Genomic DNA, 20,148 nt, shown 5'->3' with positions numbered 1-20,148 from the left:
CGTTTGCTGAGTGATTGGTCTTGCTCAAAACAACGCAAAATACTTGAATAAACAGCATACTCACATGAAGCTCATCTATATCAACCTTTGCTAATCTCGAGATTAGAGAGTGATTCTAGTCCATTGCCAAACAACAGCTATTAGGTTTGTGTTTTTCCATTTTAGGACAGAAGCACTTCTACACTTTTGTAACCCAGAAATTTAGACTACACATGACATTACCTCCCTATTTAAACACAAACATAAACGTATTATTTAAATATCTTCTATTATAACATTTTTTGCAAATGTTATGAACCTTTGAAGCCCCTAGCACATTTACATGTATTTTTCTTTAACAGGCCTTTTCGTACGGAGAATGGTTTCTGTGTAGTGCTCTTGCAACAGATTTAACAATTTTAAAGCAAATTTTCTTCTCAAAGGTATTTAGTACTGACCTTTGCCAGAAGGTATCACTCTCACCAGACAGTAGATATAAAGAAATGTACCCAAACCTCTGTTGCTGCCTCTAGTAGTTTGAGGTCTTAGCACAACCAGATGTTCATTGGTGGTTTAAAGTAGCATATTTGATTCAGTTGGAGGAACAGAGACAATTTAAATGCAACATTTTAAAAAAGAATGGAGGCACAGACAGCTGTGGAAAGTGCTCACAGTTAAGTTTGCCAAAGTCTGTTTGGAATTAAGAGGAATCAAAATTTACTAAGGATTATATTTTATAGATTATCCTATAGTCCCTTAGTTCCCCCCTCTACTTTCCCCTTTGCTGAGGCTGCAGTATCTAATTTTGTGTTTAGTGGTATTATCTGTATGTCCATTTTCTCTTGATCATCTAAGATTTATGCACAAATTTTCACCGTTAATTTAAATATTTAAGCAGTAATAACAAAAAGCAATGGAAAATGAGTGCAAGAGTGAAATAATACTGTTAGAATTAAACTTGGAAACTATATACAGAACAAACAGAACTGGAATTTTAATAGATACACTTCCCTCTCCTTATTACAAGCCTGATTCCACACTATTTTCAGAGTGCACCAAAGCCTACTTTCCTCCCCTTTCCAAGAAAATGCACATTAGAATGATGAAAAGTAATACTGTCTCTAGTCAAAAAGACATTTCATATGTAAATATTTAGGTATTAAATTTCAAGAGGAAGATGGCAAAGTCTACAAAGTTGTTCACAGAGAGCCTGGGTGGCCAAAATTCGAACAAGAACAAGCACATGTGTCATTGGTTAGGCTTAGAACACCCTCACAGAGACCAGTTAATCAAAAGATGTGCACTTAAAATGTCTATTAATTAAACTTTCCAAGAGTAGGCAATTAATACTCCTATTATACTCCCATTGTTCCCTGTTAATGGAAGTTATGGTGATACAGATATTTAAAGTAAATGTATAAATATGCTACATGCTTATCAATTTTAAAACTTCAGTTTGAGTATTTAATTGTATGGCAAATTAACATTAGAGAGTTAGAAGACCCTACTGATTATCAGCTTGTGTAAGGCAGGCAAATTAACATTAAAGTGTCCACCCTAACACCTTACTTACTCAAATGCAAAACCTAGTACAGAGATACAAAAGTTAACAGCATATCAGAGTTCAAGTTACTTAGCACAGCTCTGTCCCCCATTCTTATCCATTTCTTTTTGCTTTTCCTACCCTTCTGTAATACCACTTGCAAAACATTTACTCTAGTAAATTTTAATTTTACTGTGAATACTTTTTGTGAGAGAAGACAGCAAGTCTCAAAGAGCGATGCTGGCTTTCACTGACCTGATATACTCCATCAGAGGACTCACCTCTTTTGATGCCACTGTATGAACTGACACGATTATCTACCAGTAATACCAGGCCACAGAGGGAAGTTGAGTAGAGGGACATCGCGGTTTGAAGCCTGTGAAGCTTTACTCCACTTCGATGATTACGCTTATGTTTACAAAAATCCAGCATATCAGCTCTCAGTAATCTCAAGTTATGCATGGTCTTCAACTGAGCTCCTGTACCAGATATAAACGATACAAACAGTATCATTAAATACAGTAGTATTTAATACAAACAGCAAAAGATGAAACTCATGATTATTATTAAACTGACCAAAATGTTCCCCTAAGCTTTGTGAAAAAGATATAAGGAAAGTATAACCAATAATACTTGCACAAAGTAAGTTCTTAACCATATATGCAATTTATATGCATATCAGCAAATTACAAAATAAAGAGTACTTGAGTGCAGTCAAAACAGACAGCATAAGAAATCTCTACTACATAAACAATACTAAAAGAAAAAAAAAATCCATTTTTCTGTTAAGTTTTCTTGGGAACTAAATAAACACCCACATTTTAATTTATTAATCGCTATGTGTATTGATGTTAACATGTTTTTCTATATTAGTCACCTTGCTAAAGTGGATACAAATTTGTTTTTAAAATGTTTTCCATTGAGTATTTTTCAGGTAGGTAGACACTGTTTGATACAATTTATGCTGTATTGTACTTCTCTCCCAAACTGGGAAAAATAAATATATTATTAGTTAAGTACTGTAAATAAAACACGGTTAGATGCATAATTTATTAGTTACAATCTTTGGATTTACTGTGAGTTTATTTTACTTACCCAAGTGAATAGTAAAACTTTCTTCTAAAAGTCTTTGCTCTTCATAAATTCTTCCATTTCCTTCCACAGATTCTCTCAATTGACTGGGCTGAACCTTAATTTCATCACTAAAATAATGAGAAACCTACTGAAAAGTTTATACTAGCTTTTGCTGACAATGAACAACGTATTGCAAACTCTATCCAAAATTTCCTCAGCTAGTCTGTGGAAGCCAAGAAACTAAAACTATTTGAATGAACTCTACTCCTCTGAAGTTCTGCCTTTCTGGTACGTAACACTTCATCCTTATACCAGCAGGAAGAGTAAACTTCACTATTAGACTTACATCATCAGGCTTCTTTGTAAAGCATTTTGCGATTGAGCAATAAGAACCACAATACCTAGTTATAATGAAATGAACATATAAATAAATGGGAAAAAATCTCAGTCTATTTAGAACACAAAACTTTATTCATGAAGGTCCTGGATATAATATTCTTTCTACCTGCCTCCCCCCCACACACAAAATGGGAGGTTAAAAAAAACAGTCAAGCTAAGTTTGCCACACTGTACAAGCTCAGAAGCTATGCAGTCCTAGGAACATATTCTGGGACTAACCTGAAAACTGCAAAAGACTTCCAAAACACAGAAATTCAGACACAATCGTGAGGAAAGTAGTGAGAAATCTACATGTATATTATCTTCTAACATATTTCCCCTCCTCTCTGTCTCTTCCCTCATGTTCCATACACTCTGCTTTCTTATACCAAAAGTGAACACTTAAGAGGAAGTGAAGTATTTTATACTTTATGTTCCATGTCATTTTCATCTTATCACTCACATCCATTTTAAGCAAAGGTGTCATTTTCCCCATAAATCCTTTCTGTATACATCTAAACAATCTACTCAGGCTCTTCTACTAACGAGACATGAAAAAGCACCAGGTTTTGCTCCTTTCATTTTCCAAATAGTAACGAAGGTGGTAGACACTAATGATACAGCATAGGGCTCTCGTCAAGTTACAGATTTCAGTTTCCCTACTATATCCTCAATAAGAAAACAACTCTCACTATAAGTGGACAGACTGAAAGACTCCAAATATTTTAGCTGTACAGCGATGTCTATATAAAACATTAAAAAAAAGGCTTGTTATTCAAAATGTGTTACAGTTCTACCACTTATTAAACTTTAATTATTCTGTGTAATATAATTATGTGATAACAGAAAGCATTATGAAAAAGCGTTTAAAAAAAGACAATGTAAATAAGGCAAAACAGGAGGAAGCTCCATACTGCTCAGACTCTAATTCAGTGTATGAGAACATTTTTTTGTACAGAACGGTTGTAAAATGTCACACAAAGAAAAAAGGTCTAAAAATGTAGATATTTAATTATGATGGTTTATTTGCCTTTGATTCTCTTGGATTATGTTGTTTAAGCAGCTATTTTGAAAGAAAGAGTACATAAAACCACGTCTTTTGAATTAATAGAGACAGCAGTAAACGTCACCATGGAACTAAATACCTGATTGAGCTATTGTTGGGATTCTTAAGGTCCTGGTGAAGTTTTATCACCCATTCCTGATATTCCTGCTTCTGGATAGCACTGGACTGTTTTAATTCATTGGTCCATTTGTTCTCCAAATCCTAACAAGAAGACAGACATAATTTGAATGTTTTGGGTTCTCTTTTTAAGCAATTATTTGCATAATGTGTTCTAGTTCAACGCATTAAGATTACCTGCTGAGATTCAAAATGCTGAGCCGCTAATGAATTTACATCTTGGTCTGTTAGAGATTTCCCTAGCTCCTGCATCACCTTATCCATTTCTGCTCCTTGTCTGAAAGGAAAGGAAATGCAGATTTACAAATAACATTTTCAATAAACTGGCAGAGGATGTGCCGTCAATGTGCGCTTGCAACCCAGAAAGCCAACAGTACCCTGGGCTTTCTCAAAAGAAGTATGGTCAGCAGGCTGAGGAAGGTGACTCTTCCCTTCTACTCTGCTGTCATGAGACCCCACCTGGAGCACTGTGCTTAGCTCTGGGACTTCCACCACAAGAAAGATATGGACCTGTTGGAGAGTCCAGAGGAGGGCCAAAGATAATCAGAGGGCTAGAACACCTCCCTTATGAAGGCAGACTGAGGGTGTTGGGGTTGTTCAGTCCAGAGAAGAGAAGGCTCCAGGGAAATAATACAGAAGCCTTCCAGTACTTTAAGGGAAAGCTGGGGATGGCCTCTTTATCAGAAAGTGCACTGGTAAGACAAAAAGCAATGGTTCTAAAGTAAAAGATTTAGCTTTAACATTAGGATGAAATTCTCTGCTTTGCAGGTGGCTAGGCATTGGAACAGGTTGCCCAGAGAGTTTGTGGATACCCCATCCCTGGAAGCATTCAAGGCCAGGTTGGATGGGGCTTTGAGCAACCTGGTCTACTGGAAGTTGCCCCTGCCCATAGCAGGGAGATTGGAACTAGGTGATCTTTAAGGTCCCTTCCAACCCCAACCATTCCACGGTTCTATAGAAAATTCAGCAAATAGCTGAAAGATATGTCATGCAGTACTTTATCCTTCTGCTTTTTTTTTTTGGAATCAGAATCCATACATTTCAAGTCTTTCTGCAGAGATGTCCACAAGATAAGACAGTTTCTCTAGATACTCTAATATCTGGATCACTTCACTGTCCTTATTATTTGAAGAATTTTAACTAATATGTGGTCTGAACTGTCCTTGCTGAAATTCAATTACTGTGTTTTTTGTCTATTTTTCTACCAGGACACAGAAAAATCAACAGCTCTTCTCAACAGAAGCATTCCTTTATGCAGGATGGACTGGGGGAGGGATTTAGAAGACCTTACAAGGGGAACATTCTGAAGAGTCTGATAGGGAGTAAAGTATATGACAGTGCAATGGATGAACTGCATTTTGCAACAGCTATTTAGTCAGACACTTAATGCTGGCAATGTTAGAGCGGAGTTCTTTATTTTACTCCTTTGAGTTAACAATTTGATCCAAAAATAATGGAACAGTCACCAGACAAAGTAAAAAAAGCAGTAAGTTTTCAGTCCCAGAACCTGAAGAATAGTTTTCTTTTACTGAAAGCAATTACGAACTAGATCTCTCAACTTTTATGCTAAAAACATACATATTTTCAATTTATTTTCAATTTAAAAATATTTTCAATTTAAAATAGCTATTATTTTTAAAAAGCACGTCCTGTTGTGTTTTCTTTTTTCCTTTCGATTAAGAATTAAGAGTCCATAAGATGTATCAAATAAAATTTCTAGATACTAAAGCCTGTTAAGAACAAAAAGACCAATACAATTTTTTAACTCTTGCCCAGGCTAGATACCATAATCCAGAGACAACTGTTATTTTGAAATGGACTTACTTTATCCCTTGTTTTTTTTTGCCACCAAGCACAAATGATGCAGACATGGTAACCACCAGGACGTAGGCTAAACACACTTATTTTTAACAGCCAGATGAGTTTCCAAATCAAGCTACATTCGAAAAGGGGAGCTGTAATTGCTAGGCTGTCCTGCTATCATCAATTCATCCAAATATCTCGTCTCTCCTTTGTCTTCCTCAGTGTCCCTGGCTTCATTTGTCTTTTTGTATTCACCCCACCTTTAACAATGAATTGATATACTTTAACAAAAACTTAGTAATTAATATCCACTAAACAAATTTGATGGTAAGGGATTCCAAATCAACTCCTGTGCAAACAGGACATTATTTTCACTCAAGTGGGTTAGTCTCAGCTGTCATCAAAATACAAACTTTCACAATTACAGCAAGCAGATACAATAAATTCCACTGAAGTCAATACACAGCTCTATCACACTGGAGCTGTACAAGATTACTGCTCTTAATACTAAGTGCTCTTTTTTCTATATACGTAGTTGAGAAGAGTCAGTATGCAGCAAAAACCATTATGCTTACATTACTGCAACTTTTATCCCCAGATTAGAGATATGCAAGATTCAGAAGTGTTAGAAAGAAACTACAAATATGTAAAATTCATTCTGGAAGTACACTAGAAAGAACCTATATAAACAGGTGTATACCGTAAGCTTAAAAACAAAGAGTACTACCCCTTAGAAAACACACCTACTAAGGATATTTTGGCATCTCACAAGCATTGCCAGGATTCGTTGCTAGTACCTATACTATACATTCGTGTCCATTTATTTTTTGGAACCTATTTAGTTCACCTGGGGGGTGGGGGGGAAAGAAAGTAAAACACACAATGCACGTGCTCCTCCTCGTGGACAAAGCAGCCACCTGCAGCTTTGCAAGCTTCCTGGGGAGACCACAGGGACTTTTACAAACTTCCTCCTTCAGAAGTTTCTGAATTAAAGTTTGTTCAAATCTTTTCCTCATCATTTCATCTTGTGGAACTTTCAATTTCTTATTTGAATTATATTACAATAAAGGCAAAGCATGATACATACTTAACCTAAGCACTCAAAACATCGATAGGAATGGAAATGAAACAGCAGTGGAAATTAAAATGGAATTTGAATGGAAAGTTTAAAAAAAAAAAAAATCAAACCTTGTACTAATCAGATGACCTTTGCTTGTATAATTTTCAGTGCCTGAGGAGAGTGGAAGATAGCTGAGCCTAACAATATAAATGAAGCATTATATGACTAAGTTTAAAGAGGGAAACACGACACTAAAATAGGGCTTTACACTGACAAATATAAATTGACAAGCATTATCATACAAGTTGTATACATCCATTAGTATGCACCTGTATTTTGTAAGACAACTGAAGAAAAGAATGCAGAATACCTTTCCCGAAGCTTTTTCAATTCCACATCTCTTTCACTTATTAATTCCGAGATGCTAACAAAATAATTGTGTTCCAGGTTTAACAGTGTTTCAGAAGCTGGAGAATGTATCAGATCATGATAAACATCTGCAAAATCTTCATCCCAGCTGGTTTCTTCAGGTTTTGCGTACTCTAATGTTGTCTAAAAATTATAAGAGAGAAGTCTTTAAAGTCACCATATAATATAAAACAATGATCTCTCATAATGGGGAGGCAAAACCAACTGGGCATTCACACTGATGCATGTCCTTCAACATACATGAATTATCTCCTTGATTTGAGCTGTCTGTATTCTGCTTTAGCTTTTATCGTTTTCTCTCTTCTCATATTCTCTTTCAGAGCAACTAGCAGCAGAAGTATTATGGTTTTGCCAACAGTGAAGAATCATCAATTTTCACCACCAGCGTGAAAAGAAGAATAATTTAGCACTTACTATTTTAAGTATTTAAGGTGCTGTCAAAAAAATAAATCTGCACAACATCATTTGCATTTGATGAAGTTTAGATAGGGTCCAAAACATCATCTGCGCAAAGAAAAACATCTTACTAGAAAGGAGGACCAAACTCTGATGTCACTACAATGTGATCAACAACAATGACTTAAGAAAAGCAATTTTTCATTAACAAAGAATGACTCAGAGATAGATGCCAGTTCAGCAGGCTCTTCTATACTGAAACAATCCTTGTATTTGCTGTGATTCCCACCAGATTCAGATGATAAATTTAGATGGTAACATTGAAGAAATGTCAAGAGATGATAAAATCATAATCCTTGCACTGAGGCAAGATTTTAAATAAATTTTTAAAGAGTTTGCCTAACCTATTCATAGTAACCTTCAGAGCAGAAGAGGGTAAACTCTTTCAATGATTTGAAACATTCCTGTGCCCACCCAATGCAGATTTTTCCTTCTTAAAGGTAAATTCATTTTTCTTCTTAGGCTAATTTCATTTTATTCATGTTCATCAAGGCATACAATTTGTTCACAGTTTTCTTTAGGAGACTTCATTGGTATTTTTGACGTTCTGGATGGGATCAACGCAAATCTTATTCTTTGAATCTAATGTATTATAACTCCTAGATCTAATTTTGTTTGACAGTCACTATCTATTTTACTTCTCCGTTTTGTTTTTTTAACTCTACTAAATTTTTGCCAGTAATGAGGTAAATTCAGGAAGAAACTTACTGATAAGTTCCAGGGTGAATACCTAATAATCACTTTGGAATAAAAGGAAAAAAATCATAACAATTGTAAAAATGAATTTCCATGTAATTTTGTACTTTCACAGAATTGATTATGTCTGCATACATGTGCATACACATACACATAAATCAAATTCTGAACATTAATTTTTCAGCCTTAGTCTTACCTCTTTATAAGCTTTAGACCAAGCATCTGCCAGCTGGTTTATGTCTACTTTTCCTGATTTCACTGCTTCCAGAGCCATTTCAGCTTCTCTATCATAATCTTTTATAGTTTCCTCTTCTATGAACTTACTAAGAGATTGCTTCAGGTCTATTATAACAAACAGAGAATGGCCCATCAACAAAACCATCTAAGTGGAAGTATCAGCAATCAACTAGGAAACATAGATTTTTTTTTTCTGAAAACCTTTTACTTAGGCACTTTCCTTCTAGTACTGATAGCCATTTTCTTAAATGTTTAGCTATTAAAAAAAAATAAAACATTTCTACTAAGTACCTTTCTTTTGGTTTCTTCAAGTGTGGTGTAAGGGATTTATGGGCATGAGTATGTGACATTAAAAATTCAAAATTTAAAAATTCAAGTCTTACCATTTTCTATAAAACATGGCAGATTGTGCAGAAGCATTAGACGTCCATGCAGATGACTAACATTTTCTTGCACAGGAAATTTAAGGGGCACTGTCAGCACTAGATGCTGATTTCCAGCATTGAATTCGTACACATAGTCTCTCTCCCTAATGCAGACGTTTCCTTTATCAGGCTTCATCTTCGAGCTGATTTCCTGAACTAGCAATAAAACGTGCATGAGTTAAATTCTAGTAAAACCATAAACAAATATGCTAACAAAAAGCGTGTTCTGTTAACAATTAACAACTTCTAGTTTTTAAAACTTTAAAACCTGCATTTTTCACAAATATTAATCTCATTTTTGGCAAACCCAGCCCCAGCCATTCTGCGATTTTAAACCAAGCCCAAGCCGCTTACCCCCACCACCACGTACCCCAAAGCCGAGCCGAGGCCGGGCCGAGCGACCCCGCTCCCCGAGCCGCCCGCCCCCGCCCCCAGCCCCCAGCCCCGGCCTCACCTCCGCGCCCCGCCGCCCCCCGCTGCCGAGCGGCCGGCGCCAGCTTCGCGTCCGCAGGCGCAGATTCGCCACCAGCCGCCCCGTGGCGAATGTGCGGGGCGGGGCGCGGACGGTGTCGTCATGGCCGCGGGCACGGCGCGGCCGGTGCGGAGGTGAGGGCTGGGGGGGGGGCGTTTCCTATAAAGCCGGCGGCCGTTGGCGGCCGTTACCCGCCCGTTACCCGCCCGCGGCTGAGGGGGCCCGGCCAGGGCCCCGACCCTTTGCTATAAGGACAGCAAGGCCCTGGATCGGGTTGCCCAGAGAAGCTGTGGGTGCCCCATCCGTGGAGGTGTTGAGGGCCAGGCTGGGTAACCTGGTCTGGTGGGAGGTGTCCCTGCAGGGTAGTGGGGCTGGGTGGCTTTAAGGCAGAGCTCAAACGCTTCTGTGGCTCTGTAGGTCTTAATAACGTTACAGTAAAACATCTGAACGCGCGTTATTTTTTTCCTTAAAATCTTGAGTTACCCGAAGTCAAGTATTAGCAAGTCAGGATTCTCACTCCCGAATGACTAACTCTGTGCGGTTTTGCCACAGGAGCAAGAAAGTTGTTGATTATTCGGAATTTGGTGAAGATGATGGTAAGTGATGTATTCTTGTATGTAACAAAAATGCCAAACACTAATGCCACTACCCAAAGCATCAGTGGAGTGTTTGTAATGAATCACTTCAGCAACAAGACCTACTGCTTTTAGTGGAAGTAAACTGTGCACACTGTTAAAAGTCCTGATTCAACAGGAATATGATGACCGTAAGCCAGGATATACGAACAGTTTATTAGGGAGCTAGTGAATCCACTGTGTTATTGCAAGAATATTGTTTCTTTCCCTGCCTTAGTTTTCAGAGAGAATTGCTTGTTCCATGTCCTCCCAAAGATCAGTTCGCAGGACTGTAAACCAGAATATTGTCAGGAGTTGTGGATTGTCTGTACATAGACCTAACATTCCTATTGCAGCTCTGTACCTTGATGGGTTCTGGGTAAGAACTTAACAGTCAAATGTTGAGATTCATTGATAAGAAATAGATTGCAGGCTATTTATTTTCACGACAGTCCTTTCCTCTGAGCCCCAATTGGTGTCACATATTTTCGGTACTGAATTTGGGTTTCCTTACTTTCATGGATTTGGACTATGAATTTTTTGTTGCTATTGGTTTTTTGTTTTCCTGCTTGCTCTTCATCTGTTTGTGAGATGAACTGAATAGTGTGAAGTGATGGGAAGGAGAAGGTAAAGTAAATAATGTTGATGGTCCCTTGCAAGTCCTGCAGGTTAATGCAGAGCTTTAATATTATGAGTTTAAATGTGCATGACTTTTCTTAGTCTTTAAGTGACCGTTTGTAATATTTAAACAAAAGTTAAGTCACTTTTATTCTGTTCCTCATGGTTTGTTTTTGTTTGTTTGTTTGTTTCCTCAGAATTGATCATATATATATATATATGTATGTATATGTTCTCTCTCATTTAGAGAGCACTGAAGACCATTATACTTTTTTCCTTATTTTGTACTGTGAACTGCAGTGTCTTCAGTTGGAAGAAAGGTGGTTTCTATGCCTTCTAATTTTCTTGGAAAACTGAAGAAAATATATTGTATTTGCTAAGAGGCAATATGAGAAAGCTAGAAAAAGGGAAGCAGGAACATTTCTAATGAACAGGAGTCATTAATGGGAACAATTCACAAAACCTCAAGACTAAAACTGATTAATGACAATGATTGATATTATAAAAATTATTGTTCTGTATATGAAAAGGTGAAACTTTAGTTATTGAAATTCTGGTAACAAATGATCACCATTAAAACAGGTGTGAAAGAAGTCACGTTAAATTTTCATTAAAAATACTTTTAAGAACAGTACTGTTACACTTTTTTTTTTTTTTTCTAATAGTGTTGATGTCAAAAAGGCTATGTTTGGTGTATTTTCAGTGTATGATGAAATTGGGTTGAGTGACTTCTTTTTGGCCACATGGAAGAATATATTGGAGGATACCTAATTACTATTTGTTGTTATTTCTTAAATAGATGAAGACTTTGCATGTATAGCTGCACCTTTAAGCAAAAAATCCAGAACACAGCTGAAGGAACCAAAGAAGGAGAAAAAAGAGAAGCAAAAAATAACACACAAAGAATTAACTCAATTTCAAAAGCAGGCACCTAGTAAAAGGTGAGAAGTGTTGAAACGTGGTTAACTGTGTTTGAAAAAAGAAGCTGTATTTCAATAGTAGTATTTGTGGTGGTTTTCGTTGTTGTTGTTTTTTTTTTTTTTTTTCTAGAGTTTTAAACAGCTGAGAGTAAAAATACAACATATTAGTGTGGTAATTGTTTTCAGCTTTAATGGTGTAGTTGCAAAACAATGGTATAATAACTTTACATAGGGTCAGAAAAAGTTGCCTGAGGTCAGTAGTGAACTATGTCTATTGTTTTTTACAGCTTTAAACTACAGCAATCTACCTGCATAGGTGCAGAAACAGATTTAAGTGTCTGATCTTGTCTTGATATTTCTACAATGCAAATTAATTGTAAGAATTCTATATTACTTAAGGACTTGAATAACTGATAACTACAAAGACAAGTTTGACTCCTTAGAAAAAAACATATTTAAAGTTTAATAGAAAATAGAGAGTCAGTGCCAATAAAAAAAACTGATTATTTTGATGGTAAAGTATTGTATCAATGTTCTGTTTCAATGCAGTATTTCAAGCAAATGTTATTCGCCTTTCCTGTGATAATACCAATTATTAGGTCTTATACTACAATGTTCCAACACCATCGTACTTTTAAGTATAGTGTGCTTTAAATATTAGTTTCTACTTTATTGAAGTCTCTTCAGGAAGTAATTCATAGTATGATGATAATTTCTTGACAAACACCAGAACTCAAAGTTTAGTAAGTCAGAGATAGATCTGTAACACTCATTTCATTGTATTATTACTTAGCCTGTTTGTTTTTTCAGAATATCCTTGGATGACAAACTCTATCAAAGAGATCTGGAAGTTGCCTTAGCCTTATCTGTCAAAGAAAAACCAACAAATATCCTTGAGGTGCAAAATTCAGAAGAACAAGGTTATTTTACAGTTCAATGCAACACTGTATTTATATGTAGCGAATTTTGACATGACTGAATTTATTTTGCAAAGAAATAGCTTGAAAGTCATGTTTTATTTCAAGATGTCATTATGAAGAAATGAGAATTTCTAGCTTGTGCCTGTCTTCTTACATTCAAGTTTTTTTTTCTGTGAGAAAAGTAACTTTTCTATAAGACTTTTCAAACAGATTGTTTACAGACAGATAAAAATGCTCATTTCACTTCTTAATATCTTTACTTTTTAAAACATAATTTTCAAATATTATTGTTTAATATATTTTTTTAATTTTATTTTCTAGATCCTAAAACAGGTAAGAAAATTGAATCAGAAAATAGGAGACCTGTTTTTACCAACTGCAGTGTAGACAGTGAACTTTTAGGTAAGTTGTTCTCATATTATGTCTTTCCAAAAATAGCATTTAAATTTACATTTAAATATGTTTTTCTCTTATTTCTGATGGATTTTGTTTTTCACCTATGTGGAAAAAAATCTTACTTATTTTAAAATATTCTTAACTTTGAGGGATGCATTCATTTTTTTGTTAAAATGTCTTAAAATTGGAAAAACGCTGCTCCTTAATGTGTCCAAAATGTCAAAGCAACAAGTAGATGTGACCAAAACATATGCTGTGCCACTGGGAGCTTTTTCATATTCCTGATTTTATTTTTGTGCTTCTCTACTTTCATTAGTTTGATTACAGATAAATACTGATAACTTTCATTCCTAGATAGAACAGTTTTGCCAGTTAAGTGGCATTGAGTACACCTGCAGCAAGTTTGCCAGCAACACCAAGCTGTGTGGTGTGGTTGGCACAGTGGAGAGAAGAGATGCCATACAGGGGGACCTTCACAGGCTCAAGAGTTGAGCCTGCGTGGACCTCATGGAGTTCAACAAGGATAAGTAGAAGGTGCTGCATCTGGGCTGGGGCAATCCCAAACACAAATACAGGCTGGGTGGAGAATGGATTGAGAGCAGCCCTGAGAAGGACCCGGGGGTGCTGGTGGATGAAAACAATGTGAGCCAGCAATGTATGCTTGCATCCCAGAAAGCCAACTGTACTGCATCAAAAGAAGCATGGCCAGCAGGTCAGATGAGGTGACTCTCCCTCTCTACTCTGCTTTCATGAGACCCCACCTGGAGTACTGTGTTCAGCTCTGGGGCCTCCAGCACAAGGAAGACCTGCTGGAGTGAGTCCGGAGGAGGACCATGAGGCTGATCAGAGGGCTGGAGCACCTCTCCTGTGAGGAAAGTCTGAGAAAGTCGGAGTTATTCAGCATTGAGAAGAGAAGGCTTTGGGAAGACATTACAGTGGCCTTCCAGTACTTTAAGGGGTGCTACAGAAAAGATGGGAAAGGACTCTTTTTCAGGGATTGTACTGATAGGACAAGAAATAGTGGTTTTAAGCTAAAAGAGGGTAGACTTAATGAGGTACATATAATGAAGAAATTCTTCACTAAGGGTGGTGAGGCACTGAAACAGATCGCCTGGAGAAGGTGTGGATGCCCCATGCCCAGAAGGTTTCAAGGCCAGGCTGGATGGGGCTTTGAGCAACCTGGTCTAATGGGAGGTATCCTTGCCCATGGCAGGGGGCTTGGAACTAGATGATGTTTAAGGTTCCTTCCAACCCAAACCATTCCATGATTGTGTGATTCTATAAAATGAGAACCATGTGAAAACATGTGTAGATAACCTGCTAGTCTAACAGTGTACTTCAAAAACCAAAAACAAGTTCCTGGCCCTAAGACTCAAAACCTGCTTCTTTTTGACATAGAGAGAGAGCAGAGTTACTGTGAATTTGGATTAATTAGATCACCTTCTGTTTTTTAGGTCTTGATCAGGTTCTACACGATGACATACCTAGGAGTGGCTGTAGGCAAGGGACGGCAGCATCTAAAGCTCTGTCACATCAGAAGAAGTCACTGACTGTTGACAGTGATGACAGAGAGCATGATACTGACTCTGAGCGAGAGTCTGTACCAGGTAGGCTGTAGAAACCGTCTGCTTAAGAGTTCTTTTAATGTGATTACTTACACTGAGGTTATATATGCAGGAAAGTGTGTACTGCTTCTAATGTATCTTTCCTTCCCTCTTACCAAAGCATTATATTTTAATTGTAGTGCTTGTTTTTGCAGTTGTATTCTGAGGTTTGCATCAAAACTGAATCTGGAGAACTGTCAGGTGTTCAGTGCTTTCAGTACTGGCTTTCTTTAAGCTTATTGAAGACATAGCCTCCCTTCTTTCCTTCTTCCAATTCTCATCTGTCTGAAAACCTTTCTGCGTCTGATTGGATGCCAGTCTAGCCCATTGCTGTAATTCTGGTAGGAGCCAACTATTGAATGCCTAGAAAACGTGATAGACACCTCTCTTTGTTATGCCCCAGTTGTTAACATGTCTCTATCCAATCTTTTGTCCTGTACTGCAAGTCTTATTGGAAAATACTTCCAAAATTACCAGTGGAAATATCTGGGGGATAGTCTAGATACTGCTGTCAGAAAGCTATTTCTAAGACTTGCCAGTGTCTGTTACTTTCTTAAATAATAAAGCTATAAGACTTATGCAGCTGAATTTTGACAAAGTATTTTTCCATTTTTTCCATATCTTCATATTTCCATTTTTTCCAAATTTCCATATTGCTTTCTACAACTACCTGAAAGGAAGCTGTGGGGAGCTGGGGGTTGGCCTCTTCTCACAGGTAACTTGTGACAGGACTAGAGGGAATAGCCTCAAATTGCGCTGGGGGTGGGGGATAGGTTGGAAATTAGGAGACATTTCTTGGAAGGGGTTGACCAGGGAGGTGGTGAAGTCACCACCATTCCTAGGGGCGTTTGTTTAAGGAAAGGTTGGATGTGGTGCTTAGGGACTTGGTTTAGTGGGTGACAATGGTGGTAGGGGATGGTTGGACCAGATGATCTTGAAGATCTTTTCCAACCTTAATGATTCTATGATTACACATTAGAGCAAGAATATGTAAAAATTCAAAGAACTGTCAAATAATTTTAACTCTTTCATCTTGCACATGTGGGATATTTTTACTTGATAATTAAACAGTTTAAAGCATTATTATTTGCAGTTTATATCAGGGTGTGCTGACTTCCAAAAAAAAAAAAAAAAAAAAAAAAAGAAATCTGTAAATACCGAATATATTATGACAGCTATTTCTTTCTCAGTTCATCATATAAATATGTGCAAAACTGTGTGCTTAAGATACACTGGTTCTTTACATTCAGAGTGAGATTAGAAGATCCTGGAGTAATAATAAATTATATTTCCTGTAAAGAGATGAAATCCCTTTTCGTTGCTATAGATGAGGAAGCAGAAGACGATTCAGATTATAATGAAGATGATGATGAAGACTTTGCTATGGAAAAGAAGAAAACCAAAGGAAATAAAAAAGAAACCAAACAAAAGAGGCAGGGTGAAAAAGAAAAAAAGACTCCAACATCCAAGATTAATATTACAGGTAAGTTTCTACTAGGAATTTGAAATGAAAAGTTCCTTTTGTATACAAGAAACAACGTCTGTACCTTTGACAGGGTTTTTGTTTGATGCTTATCCTTGTTTTTCTTATTAAAAAACAAGTATTTTAAAAGACCTGAAGTAACAAATACGACTAGCTGACAAACTGACTTCAGAGTTATGATGAATAAGGCTATATGCAGAGTAAAAGGGAAATGGTGATGAGAAAAAAATCCAGGAAGAAAAAAGGCTTTATAGTAAACAAACATTGCTTACTATAAAAATAGTTTTTCTTTTTAAAACTAGCTTTTAATAAAAGGTTAAATAATATTATGTGATCTGAGGATTTTAAAAAATAAATGAATATAATATCAGGGCATGTTCTTGCATTTACATATATGAATCTTTAATTCAAGGGTAGCCAAACAATGCTAGTACTAATAACTGTTGGATGAAAGTGTTAAATATGCAACTTTTTCAGACTTAAGTTGTTCACTGTATTTACTTTCTTCTAAATAGCTTAAGAAAATTTTTACCCTTGTGTTCATCTTGTGTCTGACTTGATAATGTCTTTTAATTTCAATACTGAGTTTACAATACATAATTTAATTTTTAGTTTTATTTATGACAGGGAATAGTTTGCTTTGAATAGCTGACTGAAGAATCTTAGCTCTTAGCAATCTAGCATCTGGAACATCTTTAACAAGAAATTCTTGTAGTGCTTATTTACAAACTAGTATTGAAATTCCAGCATGTAACAGGACTGACTGTTTAAATCTATATTGCTGTTTGGAAGACAAGGCATTACTAACATATTCGTTTCACTCAATTCAGAGAAGTCTTGCTGTAAAGGGATCTATCATCTTATACAGTGTGACAATTTCTCTGTAAAAGTATTATTCTAAGGCTGCTTTTATTTTCTAAGTATCGCCTGTAGTTCCTCCTTCACTGGTAACGGAACTAAAATCTGAGCCAACACAGATGTCCAGTTCTTCAGAACCAATTGGAAGGCCTTTACATGCATCAAGTCCTGTAACAGAGAAGAAGCCTAAATGGATACCACCAGGTACCTGTGAGATTGTAACTATAAAAAGATACATTGGTTGTTTTTAGTAAAGAATTCCAGACACTTAAAGTAGACAAACAAACAAACAGCATTTTGGAACAACTACTGCCCTCTTAAAATGCAAGGTATTCTTTTAACCTTAGGTTAAAAAAGAAAAAGAAAAAAACAAACAAACAAACAAAAAAAAGCTATCTTCATGCTTCTTTTCCTCTTACGGCATTATCCTTAACTCCTTTATGTGGGAAGGATAATGAAATATTTTCCAGAGTGTGAAGCAGATCTTAATCAAGAGATTGTCTTGTGGCCTCTTCTCTCTTATACCAGAGATAAAGAAAGCTCTTAATATGCTGTATTGTTATATATTCTAAACAAATAATAATAATGTGCTGAAGTGTTCTAACTGCTTTAGTAAAGTAAATACTTAAAAGCTTTAGGTTATCAGAATGTTTAAGCTGCTGCTGCTGAGTCTTAACTATTACTTTGTTTTTCCTTAATAGTTGATTTCCTTTAATGCACACATTAATTTTCTGTTTGACTTGTTTCTCTCAAGCCTTCTTTTGTCACTTGATTTTGTATTTGATTCTGTGATTGTCTGTGGTGCACCTGAAAATGCTCAGTAGACCAGGAACAATGTTTTTGTGCTTGTCCAGTGCCACATGGTGGTGTTTCTCTGTTGTGTTGCTTGTTACTTAAAACTGTGTGCCATACCTGCTGCACTGGCTCCCAAATAGATTGATTCCCTGCAAGTATGCTGATTTTCATGTGCTTTTGTGGTATGTTGTTCTATCCTTATTACAATGTCTTTATAATACTTTTTTGTTCTGCTTTGAATGCATAAAAAGACAGGAGTTAGGCTTTCTTTTCTTAAAACTGCTTACACCTTTTTGTTTTAAAATTATTTTCAGCTGCATCGGGAAGCACTAATAACATTGGGAAATATGCTTCGGTTAAGTCACCTACTCATGGTCTTAGACTTGGCCTCTCCAGACTAGCAAGAGTCAAACCACTGCATCCCAGCGCTACCAGTGGTTAACTGGTCGTTGACAAGGTATCATGTGAAGAACTGTGTTCACAAAAGACTTTGGAAAGCATTTTGCTTATAAGTAGAGAGTAGAAAACCAGCGGGCAGCAAAAGCTTCGTGGCATCATCTGTTTTGCGGGACAGTTATTATGTACATTTCTAATACTACAGAGTTTTTATTCTGTAAAATGCAAGGCATCCCTAAGTGCTATTGAATAATATTATTTAATCATGGTGACATCTGATCTGGTCACCAGTTCTTTTATGTGTTATACTCTGAGATAGTTTATAATAATTGTCATTCTTTTATCTGAATGTGGCAATAGTCAGAAATACTATGTAAATTATGGATTTTTATATCTCAAATGGATTGTTAACACAAGTGAAAGTTACAGTTTAAAAAAATATTTATGGGAAGAGACATCACTTCTACCCCTTCGTTCTTGGAAAGTTTCTCTTCACTCAAAATCTGTTAGTGTTTGCATAATTTATGTGTTTGTTAATTTTTTTTTAATATAGATATGAATGGTATTTAGAATGCTATAATAAAAAAAAAAAGTTAAAATAAAATACTTTAATAAAACAAATTACTAAGACTAGATTATATAATTTTGAAGTTCATTTCCAAATTTTGGCTACAGTCCTGCAAATATTTTTGCGAGTGAAAAATTTACTTGAAGTCAATAACATTTCTTAAATTCAGACAATAAGGTTTTTGCTTTGGGCTCCTTGATCTTTGGTGAAGACTCTGATATCCTGCATATTTATTGAATTTTATAAAACTTGAAGTGACAGTTACTTTGTTATGACTGAGCTTTTAGACATAAATAGTCCACAAATGTAAACAATTTTCAGTGTAAGCATATTGGTTATTCCAGATGCCACAGTAGATGCTTTTGGTCCTGTATTACTTAAAGGATTTGGTCATGAACAAGTGAGTTGTATTCACATAACTGAAGATTCCAGGTTGTTTAACATACAAGATATTGTTAAAAGAATATATGGGCCTGTTGTTCACAGTAATTATGCAGGTAAAACCATGATGTTGCTTAGAGTAAAAATATGGTATGATACTAATTTTTAAATGTATAGTGTTTAAATGATTAAAACAAGATACTAACAAATACTTATGTATTAAAAATAATAGGCACGTTGCCTTATGGAAGGACTTAAAAAGAATCTGTGGATCAAAGTGCGTCTCTCAGAAACAAGGAAACTCATTGTTCTGACTTATAATTGCACTTTATCCACATTTTGGATGCCTGACTCCTGGCATGAAATCACATAACTATGAGTGAGTTAGGGCCTGGTAAACTGGACTAAGGGAGTTTAGGGATGGCATTTGCCTGATGTCTCTGGTGCCTGTCTGCCTCATTTGTGAGTTGTCATTGCTTGCTAAAATGGTGCATCAGAAAAATAGAACTTCACAGCAGATTATCAGCAGATGAGCTTGAGACTTCTTTTTCAACTTTGGAAGCAGTACCCACAGGAAAAGGTAGGTATCTAAGAACAATGCTTGTGACAACTAGGAGGTGAATGTTGCGTTATTCCTCTCCTTGATTGACTTCTTGTGCTTATTTAACTAGCCCCCTTCTGAGATGTATGGTGGATAAGCAGCTGTAGCAGAACAGAGGAAGCATGGGGAGTCCAGGGCCCCAGGGTGGTTCAATGCAGCATCCCAATCTGCTACCCTCCACTCATGCTTCAGTCATTTTCTTTCCAGAAGAAAGAAATGGTCACGCAAAAGAACGTCTGTATGGTCCCTCACTGCATCA

General features: G+C 36.4%; 2 protein-coding genes across 5 annotated transcripts in view; one reads left to right on the top strand and one right to left on the bottom strand.

Moving 5' to 3' along the window:
• FERRY3 (FERRY endosomal RAB5 effector complex subunit 3) overlaps window positions 1-9,846 on the bottom strand; it is a 24,830-nt gene extending 14,984 nt beyond the window's left edge. For 2 of the 4 annotated variants that reach the window (XM_082779437.1, XM_082779435.1), the window contains exons 1-8: window positions 9,718-9,846; window positions 9,222-9,419; window positions 8,798-8,943; window positions 7,391-7,572; window positions 4,335-4,434; window positions 4,120-4,241; window positions 2,618-2,724; window positions 1,804-2,001 (exon numbers count right to left, since the gene is read on the bottom strand). In XM_082779437.1, coding sequence (XP_082635563.1) covers window positions 1,804-2,001; window positions 2,618-2,724; window positions 4,120-4,241; window positions 4,335-4,434; window positions 7,391-7,572; window positions 8,798-8,943; window positions 9,222-9,399 — 1,033 coding nt within the window. In that variant the 5' untranslated portion in view covers window positions 9,400-9,419; window positions 9,718-9,846. Of the gene's footprint in view, window positions 1-1,803; window positions 2,002-2,617; window positions 2,725-4,119; window positions 4,242-4,334; window positions 4,435-7,390; window positions 7,573-8,797; window positions 8,944-9,221; window positions 9,420-9,633; window positions 9,656-9,717 lie in introns of those variants that run through there. The other 2 variants (XM_082779436.1, XM_082779438.1) reach the window with 2 other exon arrangements.
• On the top strand, window positions 9,827-20,148 carry RAD51AP1 (RAD51 associated protein 1). The gene is made up of 9 exons (XM_082779480.1): window positions 9,827-9,869; window positions 10,288-10,331; window positions 11,767-11,908; window positions 12,698-12,807; window positions 13,129-13,209; window positions 14,658-14,810; window positions 16,135-16,290; window positions 17,212-17,352; window positions 18,258-20,148. The coding sequence occupies exons 1-9, from the start codon at window positions 9,838-9,840 to the stop codon at window positions 18,383-18,385; spliced, it is 987 nt and encodes a 328-aa protein (XP_082635606.1). The 5' UTR covers window positions 9,827-9,837; the 3' UTR covers window positions 18,386-20,148.

Source organism: Aythya marila (genome assembly GCF_965140915.1).
Source record: "Aythya marila genome assembly, chromosome: 1".
In the NCBI taxonomy this organism is placed as follows: domain Eukaryota; kingdom Metazoa; phylum Chordata; class Aves; order Anseriformes; family Anatidae; genus Aythya; species Aythya marila.
Note: the sequence above shows the minus strand (reverse complement) of the source record. Positions and strands in the feature narration are given on the sequence as shown.

Bases quoted from the DNA above. Each gene is read 5' to 3' on its own strand.
- RAD51AP1 (XM_082779480.1), top strand. From the start codon at position 9,838: ATGGCCGCGGGCACGGCGCGGCCGGTGCGGAG. The intron at 9,870-10,287 runs GTGAGGGCTGGG...GTTTTGCCACAG, and splicing joins ACGGCGCGGCCGGTGCGGAG to GAGCAAGAAAGTTGTTGATT. The intron at 14,811-16,134 runs GTAGGCTGTAGA...TCGTTGCTATAG, and splicing joins TGAGCGAGAGTCTGTACCAG to ATGAGGAAGCAGAAGACGAT.